General features: G+C 38.5%; 1 protein-coding gene across 2 annotated transcripts; it reads right to left on the minus strand.

Annotated features, from left to right (window-relative positions):
- Positions 1 to 204: 204 nt before the first annotated feature.
- On the minus strand, positions 205 to 7,554 carry LOC104847667 (olfactory receptor 51F2). Of its 2 annotated transcripts, XM_033763907.1 has the most exons (3): positions 7,524 to 7,554; positions 4,886 to 4,891; positions 205 to 1,112 (listed from the first exon to the last, which is right to left on the minus strand). In XM_033763907.1, the coding sequence occupies exons 1-3, from the start codon at positions 7,552 to 7,554 to the stop codon at positions 205 to 207; spliced, it is 945 nt and encodes a 314-aa protein (XP_033619798.1). The 2 variants fall into 2 exon arrangements, with proteins under 2 accessions (XP_033619798.1, XP_019059922.1); XM_019204377.1 differs by lacking the exons at positions 4,886 to 4,891; positions 7,524 to 7,554 and having other exon boundaries at positions 205 to 1,149.
- Between the last annotated feature and the right edge of the window lie 4,133 nt (positions 7,555 to 11,687).

The raw sequence follows: 11,687 nt of genomic DNA on the forward strand, positions 1-11,687 counted from the left end.
ATGGTCAGAAGTACAAAAGATGAAGTCTCTATCCTCAAAGAATCCTTAATCTAAAACTATGTAAGTAGTAAGTTACTAGTTTATCAAGATGTATAGAATGCATGCATTAACAAGCTTCTCAAAGTGCAGTGGTAATGCTTATTACTGAATAAATGAATATGGATCAGGAAAGATTTCCTAAAGAAAGGGTACTCTAAAACTTCACTAAAGTAGCTTAGAAAGGAACACTTTAAGCACAGCCTTGCGAATTTGCTTGGTCTTCACACTATAGATTATGGGATTCATTACAGGAGGAATGAGCAGATAAACATTGGCAATGAGGGTGTGCACAAAGGGAGGGGCATGCTTCCCAAATCTATGCACCAATGACAAGCTGATCATGGGGATGTAGAAAATGGCAACAGCACTAATGTGGGAGATACAGGTACTAAAAGACTTTTTGCGCTCCTCTGTGGATGCAATGCCCAGCACAGAGTGAATGATCAGAACATAGGAAAGGAGGATCAAGACAAAGTCCAAGCCAGCAGTAGAGACAACAATGGCCAAACCAAATGCACTGTTGATCCTGGTGTCTGTGCATGAAAGCTTCATCACGTCAGGGTGGAAGCAGTAAGAATGGTGGAGCACGTGACTGTGGCAGAAGGACAGACGCTTGAGGAGCAAGAGTAAAGGCACTAGAGCTGTTGTCCCCCTAATAACTATTGCAAAACCCACTTTGATGATCCGTGAGTTGGTTAAGATCATGGCATATTTCAGTGGATTACAGATGGCAATGAAGCGGTCAAAGGCCATGGCCAAGAGGACTGAGGACTCCATGAATGTGAAGCCATGGATAAAAAACATTTGGCCAAGGCAAGCATCAAAGCTAATTTCTCGAGCATTGAACCAAAAAATACCTAACATGGTCACCAGTGTAGATAGGCACAGGCCTACATCTGTGAAGGACAGCATGGAGAGGAAATAGTACATAGGTTCATGGAGGCTGGGCTGAGTGATGATGACAGATAGGATCATACCATTCCCAGAGATGGCAGTGGCGTAGAGACAGCAAAAGGGGATGGAGATCCAGGTGTGAGAAGTTTCAAGACCAGGGATGCCAGTAAGGAAAAAGACTGCAGGGTGGACAATGCTCTGGTTAAAGGATGGCATGTTGACTGAAGGAAGAGTTTCTCAGGGAAAAGTACCAGTCCTGTAATAATAAGGGGGAAAAAAGTCACTCTTTTCTATGTACCACACAATTTAAAATCAGTAGTGAACCACTTCCTGTTCTTCAAAGCAATGCACACCCATTTCCTGTTTTCTTAGATTTGGCATTGATCTCTAGTGAACTAAGTGAGGATATAGAGCAATAAATTGAGTGACAAAACCTGGGCTTTTAAAAAATTCTTGATAATCGCTAGACCTAAGTATATTTATATGTACATGCATAAAAGAAGATATTAAACCAGATAATGAAAGGTATTTCCAGGTGTAGTACTATGAACATTGGCAGATAGTATATTTCAGGGCAATTGTAAGCCAAAGCAATAATTAATTTGCCCAATTTTTTTTCTTCACTTCTGCTTCTAGAGCAAAGATCTCAAGGCCCATTAAGATTTATGAATCCTTGTGTACTCAATGAAAATTTACAATATTAAGAATTTTCTAGTAAATTATTTGTGCTAGAATAAATACAGAACAGATGTTGATTTTAAAAAAAAAACTAAAGTTTCCACCACTTCTCACTAACATCAATCTTTCAACACACAGACATTTGGGAAACATTTAAAATCTGATCTATGACATTCATCTCTGTTCCCTAAAGTTTCATGTCCACTACACAAAACAAAATTCTCTCTGTTCATCTCGAAGAGACCGTAAGTTCTCAATTGTTCCAAGATTGCTCAAAAAGTCCAAATATAATGTCTCCTTTGAGACACAAGCTCTGAACCCCAGTAAATGTCAAAAAGAAATTACATACTTCCAATTTACAAGCCACAAGCTAAAACCTTTCCATTCCAAAAGGTAGAAATGGAGGAACAGAGAAGATGGATTTTGCCAAACAAGACCAAAATCCAGCAGGTCAAACAATAAATCTTCAAGCTTCAGGTCCAACATCTGGGACATTTTGGCATTAGATTCTGCATATTACCCAGCACTCAGGCAGTTCAGCCTCTATGACCTTCCTGGTTGTAGCCCATATGGCTGCTATTTGCAGCCAGCTTTACATGCTGCCTGCAGCTTAGCTTAGCAGTGTATTCCACATAGCTGGCATCTCTTCCTCCCGTGGATCTTTACTATGGCTTCAGCTTCACTCTCAAAGTTTATGTGTTGCTCTCTCAGGGGAGACCAGTAGGGATTCCAACCCTCTCACACACTGCCTGGCCTCTGAAGCTCTCCTTTGAAATCCGGGTGTGAGCTTTCATGACTCTCTAACTCTTGCATTCTGCTTTCCTGCAAAGCCAACATCGTGAACACAGTGCCAAGGTCTGTGCCCAGCATAAATTGCACCTGAGCCTGCATAAGCCATGATAGGAGCAGCCTCTGAGTGCCTGACCCATAAAGGTTCTTGAGGCAATCCTGCTTGAACGAGGAGTCCCACAGCTTTCTTTGCAAAATACTTTTCCCTGGAAAGTCTTCAAATTCACACCATTGAGCCTGAGACAGGTAGGGTACTATTGACTCCCAAAACACCCTCCACCATCATTCCCATGTACAAAGAATTTGACTTCTTTTTGATAAAATTTCTTTAGAAAATTCATCCTCTTTGGTTGCACCTCTACAAATGCTCTTTTTCTAACTAAACAGAAATATTTATAAATTTGTCTTCTCTGCTCCTTTATGCTCTTTGTTTTCACTGCAAATTCTGCTAAAAATAGTCAATGGTATTCATGCTGTCACCTGAACGCTATCCTGCCTTGAAAGTCCATCTGACAGATAAGCTAATTTGTCTCTTTTTGCTTGGTTTTGTTTGGTTGGTTTGCTTGTTTGTTTGTTGAGATGGGAACTTACTATGTTTCCCACAGGTCTTAAGCTGTGGGGCTCATGAGATACACTTGCCTTGGCTCACAAGTAGGGAGGGTTACCTTTCAGCTTGGCTTTTCAAAAAGTCCCTGGAAATAGGAAAAAATGCCTTCAAACTCTGCTCACATGTAACACAATGGCCTTAAGTCTAATTCCCAGTGAATCCGCAATTCCATCTGAAACCTCACCAGCATAAGATGAAGGGGAAAGACTTGGAGTTGTTACGCCATCTGTATAAAGTTTAAATTTTGCAAGAGGAATAATCTGCTGCTGTGCATTGTAACCATTGTTAATAATTCTGTACTATAAACTTAAAATTTATTAAATAGGTAGACCTCCTGTGAAGTATTCCTACCACAATAAAAAAAATTAATAAGATGACTATATCATAGACACTCAAAATAAATAATGTAAGTTTTTAAATTAAAGACAGAAAGCTCCAATGGACTGAGTGTTCAAGCTAAATTCTCTGTAACAATAATAGTGATAATGTTTTAAATACTTCCTATATGCTAAACAATTTACTTCTCTGTATCCCTGAGTATACTTTTCACTCTGCTTAGAACTCTGCTCTCTCTGACTCCAAACTCACAGCCTTGCCACTATTCATTTTAAAGTAATTTAAGTTTTTAAAATTACGGAATGAATGAACACAGGTTCATGACTGTGGTCTACATTTATAATACTATTTGGAACATTACAAACATGGTTTAAATTGACATAATATAACGCTCCATTAAATATATACTACTGGATTCATGCTCATCCACTCCTCTGAACTGTTCTGTTTTACTTTGATAAACTATCTGAAGATTATACAGCACCTGGTGTGTCCACAAAAGTCTTCAATGCTCTAAAATACTGATTGCATGAGCAGAAGTATTCTTCAGCCTGGGACTGAGAACATTTGATCTTGCTCCTTGCTCCATGTTCCTTGAGTCATCAAGATCAGAGAGTCTATGAGGGGTGTGTATCAATCTCAGAAACTTATAGGGAGAAAGGTTCTTTTAGACTAAACTTGAGGACCCATCTGTGATCAGCCCTGCTCTAGAAGCAGTCTCTTTGCCAGGAGAATCCACAAGGAAAAAATCTAGGAATGGGTGCACTATCAGATTTGAGAAAGAAAGCCTTTATAAGGAAATCAGAAGCTGTCTGGTGAGAACCATTTGCCCAACAGAAAAACAAATTCCTGAGGGACAACTCTGCAGAACTATGTCCTGCTAACCCTTTGTAATCCAAATGACACATAGTTGAAGGGCAAGTTCTTTTCAGTCTAGATTCAGTCTTATTTTCCCCAAGAAAAAGTCCATAATGTTATAATTTCAAATCTCATTCAAGAGCAGTGTCACCTCCAAACAGCTATGGGACAAAGCTTTACATATGGCCAGTGTAAAGAAGCCGTGTTAATGGATTGTCTGAGTTTGTTCAACTGTCAGTGCCCAGGTTCCCAGCAATCATAAGACACAGAACTCATTCAGGAAAGGGGTTGCTAAGTGACTACATTCACTGAAGCCAGGACAATGCTTTTCTGGCTTAGAGCCCAAGTCCTTTCCTGGGTGTTCTGAGTATCTCGAGAGTTGCTGTTGACCTGTGCATAGGCACCGAAAATGGCAATTTAAGAGGAAGCAAGTAAAAGAAGACTGCAAAACTTGTGACTCCCTTGTGTGTCCCTCACCAGTTTACAGACATACGGGGCTACTCTCATAACTGGCCACAAACTGCAAGCAGTATATTTACCATTATAGGAGAGAATTAAACATCTAATTTTGGTATAACTGGATGCTCATAAGTGGCACTCAGGCTTTTTATTCAGTAATACAGCCTTGGTGCTTCGTGGTGAGTTTGGATGGCTGGCAGGTTTAAGAACAGTAACCAATTAAACATGCTTCTTGCATATAAATCTGTGTCAAGAGGATATTATTTTACAAAGATCTTCTGTGCGGAAGAAGAAAATGAAGTAAACTTTTTTTCCAGTAGAGTTGCTGCACAGCAGGTATACTGACTGACTTGTTTAATATTTTTTTCCCTTCTTCTTTTATGTTACAAGATTCTGAATCCCATGAAAATCTAGCAAGATTTTCCCCCTACAAGCTTAGTTTAGAACTTTTAAAAAGTTCTCTCTCTCTCTCTCTCTCTCTCTCTCTCTCTCTCTCTGTTTCTGCTGGACTAAGAGAAATATTAGCTTCTCCCAACATTTAAAAAAACGCATAAACCAAAAAAAAGCACAAATCCAGATACTTCCAAGATAGAGAAGCAAAAGGAGGTACCCAGAATGTTCTAGGTATACAATGAAGAAAATCTCACTGTCCATGCTAAGGAGTCCAACCTGAAGAACACTGAGCCATGAACACAGCTGCAGAAGAAGGGGCACAGCGGAACATATGGATTTTTTTATTTATTTTATTGGTACATTTTTAGGTATGCAACATAATGACATTCATTATTGAAAATTTGTACCTTCACATAAACTATGTTGGTTCTTATTTTTCCCTATTCACCCACTCTCCCTTCAACCCCTCCATCCCTCGCTATTTACAAAGACTTAGTTTCTATTTTTTCATTTCCTCATATTAATTCCATTCCCTTCTTTCCTTTCCCCTACTCCTCCTACTTTCCCTTTCCCTTTGGACCCTTTCTTCCTATTTCACAATATCTATTATGCCTTTTCATTACTTTCAGTGTCTCACACCAGAGAAAGTATTCAGTATTTACATGTGTGTCATATTTATTTCACTTAAGAGTAGGGCCTCAAAATGCATCCATGTAGCTATAAATGTCTCTAATTTCTTATTCTTTATGGCTGAGTAGTACTCCGTTTTTTTAAAACATTTTCTTTATCCAGTCTCCGGTTGGTAATGGGCAACTGGGCAGTTTCTGAGTTTTAGCTATTACAAACTGTGCTACTGTGAACATGGGTGCACATATATCGCTATGATATGATTCTTTTAATTCTTTGGGGAAGATACTCAGTAAGGAAATAGCTGGGTCAAATGGGACCTCTAAACCTAGTTCTCTGAGGTATCTTCACATGGATTTCCACAGTGGTTGCACCAGTCTACACTCCCATCAGCAATGGAGCAGTGTTCCTCTTTCCCCACAGCCCCACCAGCATTTGATATTGGTTGATTTCATGATAGCAGTCATTCTTTCTGGGGTGAGGTGGAATCTCAGCATTATTTTCATTTGTATCTCTTAAATGACCAGTGATGTTGAACATTTTTTCATATGTTTATTTACTATTTCTACTTCTTTGTCTGAGAGATGTCTGTTCATTTCAGATGCCCATTTTTGGATTGGGTCTTTAAATTTGGGGACTCTGATTTTTTTTCAACTTTAATTGAGTTTATTGGTACATTTTAGGGATACAGTACAGTTACATTCATTGTTGGGATTTTGTACCTCTACATGACAGGTCTTAGTTCTCATTTTTTCCCCTTGTCCCTGCCCTCCCTTCACACCCTCCTCCCCTCCCCATCTACAATCACTTTATTTCCCTCTTTTCATTATCTCACATTTTTTTCTTTTCCCTTTTTACTCTGAATTTTTAAGTAGTTCTTTATATATTAAATAGTAGACCTCAGTCTGAGGAATAGCTGGTAAAATTTTTTTTTCCACATAGTGGATTGTCTCTTTATGCTGGTGGTAGTTTTTCTTGCTGTGCAGAAGATTTTTAATAAGAAAACACCCCACTTGTTGATTGTTTGTGCTAGTTCACGGGCAACTGAGGTTTTTGTTCATGAAATCTTTCCCTATGCCAATGTCTTCAAGAGTTCTACCTAACCTCTCTTCTGGCTGGTTTAGTGTTTCTGTTTTAATATTTAGATCTTTAATCCATTTTGATTTTAGGTTAGTGCATGGTGAAAGATATCTAGTTTTACACTCCTTCATAGCCAAAAGGCTGAGAAGCTATGATATATGTCTAGCTTTAATCTTTGGCAAGTTTAAATCCAATTTTTCCAGCACCATTTATTAAAGAGGCTATCTTTCCTCCAGTGAGGGTGTTTGGCTACTTTGTCAAAGATGAGGTGGCTCAGTGTGTCTGCAGTTGTCTCTGAAACTTTGAACCTAGGAATTTTTTAGTGCATACCCCAGAGATTAAACTGTTCTTCAGCCAATGCAATAAAAATCAGTGCATACAAAGACAAAGGGCATAATTTGTGCTCACTTTGATCCATTTAATGTCTGCTCTAATTGATATGTCCTGGGACTTAAACATTTTAAATGCCTTCCTGGCAGCAAAAGTTAACACAGCATTGGTTCAACTCAAAATATTTGGAGCAGAAAACCTTGGTCCAAACCTCAGCTCTGTCACCAGCCATGTAATATTGGGCTAGTTGTGTAACTATTTTACCTGTTTTCTTGTTATTTCAACATGAAGGAAATTGTTATATCTGCTTTATAAGTTTTTAAATAAATAAGACAACCCAGTATTTTTTTTAAGAGTAGGAAAAATTTATTGAGAGAAGGAAAGCTTCTGTCTAAGAAAGACAGAAGGGGAAGTGGGTTGCCCACCACCCTACTTTTCAAAGAAGTTTTATACAGCAAAGCCATGTGGTGAGGCAGGTACAAAGTGGGACAAAACTGTAAGACCCAAGGGAAAAGTACAAGGTGGGCATGAGGTGGGGCAAAGTCATGACCAACCAATAAGATTACAAGTACAGTCAACCAAATAATATTGATTAAATATGGTTTAAATGGGGAAGCAAGTCACATAGCAAGCATACAAGGATTTTCAGTAAGGGTGGGGGTCAGGAATATTTCCTGGAAAGGCTGGGTTAAGACCTTGGCCCCCCCACCCGAGTGATGGATACCTATTTAGAATATCAACCACTGCTATTTATCCCCAGGGGAAGCACAAGGGTGTAGTAGTTTCTCTCCTTTTACAATTCTGACCACAGTGAATGTGTCTTTATTGTCCTCCATGTTGGCACCTTGCTGTGTTGGTTCCTTGAAGGTGGTCCTGTCTAACTGCCTGCAAGATATCTAATTAACTTATTTATCTGCAATATTTCCCCCTCTGAAGAAGTACCCCTAACTGCTGTGAGGGGACAAAGGGCAAAGATAGCTCTGGTTACTTCCAGCTGAAGAGGGTTGTAGTTGTGATCAGCAGTTAGAGTTACTCTACAGAGTGTCTGTCTAAGGCCTTCCATAGGTGCCAGGCATTGTTGTCTTGGTAGCCTCATAGCTTTTACATCTGGAGGGGAAAAAGCCAAAGAAATAGTTAAGAATGCATGGGCCAATTATAAGGGATTGCTATGAATATGGCCAACAAGGGTTTCCACTGAGAACTAGTAACAGCCTCCCACAGAGGATAAGGAGAAGGTCCATGGGACTTCAGAATCCAACATAGAAGTGGTATTTTATAGTTTAGCAGTTATGCTTACAAGGTCAGTCTGGTGTATTGTGGTAAAAGAAGTCTAGCACATTTGTCATTGGTTCCACTTGTACGACCACGTGGAGCTGGCAGCCTCAAAGATGTAGAATCCTTTAGGAAAAGTTCCTTTGTGTCCTGAATCTTGTAGATCTTGAGGGGCCAAGGCCAAAATATTGGCTGTTCTCATAGCCCAGTTACCTTTCTAGTTTTGATTTCCAAACTCCCTCCAATAATCTTAGTGGAAGACCTCCAAAATGATATAGGGGGAAGAGATGTAAGTCCCAAGCTAGGTATCTGAAGTGCGAGTTCATGTTCTCTAAAATCAAAGAGTGAATTCTAGCAACAACGGTTAGGAGTTGGAAAAATATTGAGGGAAAGAAAGCTTCTGCCTGAGAGACAGAAAGGCAACTGGAAAGTGTGTTGCCCTGACAACCCAATATTAATCTTAGCACAGTATACTTTGCACTCACTCAAAACATGTTATAAGCACTATTTTTATTAGTATTTTCATAATATTGAAATTTTACGTTTTACATAAGTAATAAAAGTTATTGCCTCACATTACAATACCAGTTTTAATGCTCGGTCTATGTCAGATACTGTGTTCCACAGGTTGAGATGAAAAGGTATAGTGTGTACCCTCAAAGAGTCCATGTTTCAGGTAGATAATCCAGACATTATAATGAAGCAAATCTGGTCATGATACTCCCTGCTTTCAGTCCTTTCAATCCTGTGTCTTTCCAGTGTTCTCAGGAGTCTGGCCTGGTGACCCTTCGGAGTCCCTCTCTAGAGCCATTGTTTTTTCACTCTCTCTGCTTCAGCCATACCCTACTCACTTTTAATATTCATGCTCTGGCTCATCTCCTAACCCTCTCATTTTATTCTCCAAAGCAATATTGAGATGTTTACTGATTTATGAATTCTTCCTTAAGGGTAATTCAAAATAGATGTTGATCTTTTTATGAACATTAAAATTTAAAAAGCTTCTTCTCTAGATTTCTGGTTTGCAATTTATAGATTAATTCATGAAAGCGGAACTTTGTGGAACAGGTTTCATATAACTTTCTGATTTTCTTCTTTTTTTTTAGTTTCCCAACTTCAAAGTGCTCTAATCCCATGACCAATGTGCCTATGGAAGTAGACACCATGTCTGGAACATTTCCTTAACCTTCTCTCATCTCTATCCTGCTTCTTAGTCTCCTGTCCTCTTTCCTAGTTCCACTGGGAAAATCCTTACGTTTGTTCAGGTCTTGTTTCAGCAAGTATATTTACTTAGTCTTCATTGACCATACAGTCCAGGTTGTCTCAGTATCTCTGTGATACGTGATCTACATCAGTACTTTTCAAATTTGAATGTCACAGGAACACTGCAAGTATTTTGAAAAAACAAAGTGTGATTCAGCTTTCAGGTGATGTGAGTACTATTGCTTCCTTAACAGCAAAGATGTCTGTTACACTTTTGCATAATTTTAAACACAGTATTGAAATTTTCCAGATATTTATTTGTAACCTACACTTGACTTCAAATTATAATATGTGGAATGATGTCTATTGTGCTCATTCTTAGGCCTTCCGCATCTTGTTCAATATCAGATATGTGGTGTGCATAAAATGTTTTTGCAATAATAAGTGAATGAAAAGCTTTGGTAGAAGCATGTATAAGACATGGTGGGAGCAGAAAGAAGAATAAATAGGAATAAAAGAAATAGCCACTAGGAATTTATAGGATGTGATAAAGATGAGCCACACTTCTGTAAACACAAAATTGAACGGCCAGTATTGGCTAGGGTAAGAAATCTGCTAAAAATTCAACATGGCTGGAGTCAGGAAAATAGGTGACTAAAGCTTTCAAGAGGTGAATGATACTTTCCTCAGATCTCTGGGCCTTGATATGTTTTTGTAAACAATAATCTAAAAAGAACAATTTTTGATGCAGCAAGCAGTTTTTGTTGCTGTCATCATTGTTTGCTTTCAGTTTATATCTGCAGTTTAGTTGCATTATCCTAAATTACCTGCTTTGCTTCTGACTTCTGAAAACTCTGTTTTCAGAAACTCTGTTTCTTTCAGAAGCTTTTCTGTTTGCTGCCTTGTAAGACTCTTAGCCCTGAGACCTATTTTCCTATTTTCTAATTCAATATGGGCATCCATATAAGGAGCTATGTGGGTGAATTTTAAAGGTTGAATTACCTCCCAGGACTGAATATAAACACTTTATATATTCAGTATCATTGATAATTTTCACCTATATTTTACTATGGTAAACAATACTGCAATAAATCTTCCTGAGCATAAAATACATGTTTGATGTTTTCCTTCCAATAAACTTTTAGAAATGGAATATTATGGACATTTTAAGAGAAGAGTGTACTGGAGAAATCTACCTCCATAAAGTTTGTGCAAACATTGTAAAACAGTGCTTAGTCCACCATAACACAGCCACACAACACTGTGTATTATAAGTTTTTAAAAAATATTTGCTGATGTGGTAGGAAAGGATATTTTACTGTTTGCTGCAGTAAAATGCTGACACTCAATAAACAAGATTTATTGCAAATCCCTACAGCACAGTTTTCTTGTGTCAGATTCTGCCCTTCCTGTTTGGGTTACCAAGTTTTGGAAACATTAATATAAGTCCCATGAGGTCACAGGCTATGACACAGTTCCCAGATTCAATGATACTGATACTGACATGCTAATAAGGTACAGTTTCATGTCATTTAACTGGCAACCATTATGTTCAAAATTTCACAAAGTTTAATAAAATTACCAGTGACAGTATTACTACAATAGAGTGAGCGTAGGACAGTAAGGAAGGCTACACCTTGAAGTATATGTATCAGATGTGTATGAGTGCTCTGATCAATATATACCAACTCCACATGTGCGCTCTAACCTCTGAAACAGAATTCACACACTACTACTAATAAGTCTGTTGCTCTAGGGGAAGAATAACATTCATTCAGCCACCGAAGATGTAAATGTGACCATTTCTGAGACTGATGAAGAAGAATTTGTCCAACCTAGTAGAGAAAATATTTTTCAAAGATCTGAAGAAGTTCACTGTGAGGAGACAGGACAGTGAAAGAAAGAAAAAAACATGTACAAAGCACAAGTTTATACAGGTGACAGCCTATTAGCATCCAGTATGGCACGTAAGCATACATGACCACTACTGGGTTTAGATAACCTGCCTTGGAGGTAGTGGGACAGCGGCAGTCATATGAAGATTTTAAACAATGAGCTTTGAAACCTGAAAAGCTATCAGATAACCCAGGCTTTTAATGCTGGTTGTGCCACTTATTAACTAAGA

This window comes from Fukomys damarensis, unplaced genomic scaffold, assembly GCF_012274545.1.
Source record: "Fukomys damarensis isolate Sample0158 unplaced genomic scaffold, DMR_v1.0_HiC HiC_scaffold_16, whole genome shotgun sequence".
NCBI lineage: Eukaryota > Metazoa > Chordata > Mammalia > Rodentia > Bathyergidae > Fukomys > Fukomys damarensis.

Coding starts and splice junctions, on each gene's coding strand:
- LOC104847667 (XM_033763907.1), bottom strand. CDS start 7,554: ATGGCTTTGCTGTATAAAACTTCTTTGAAAA.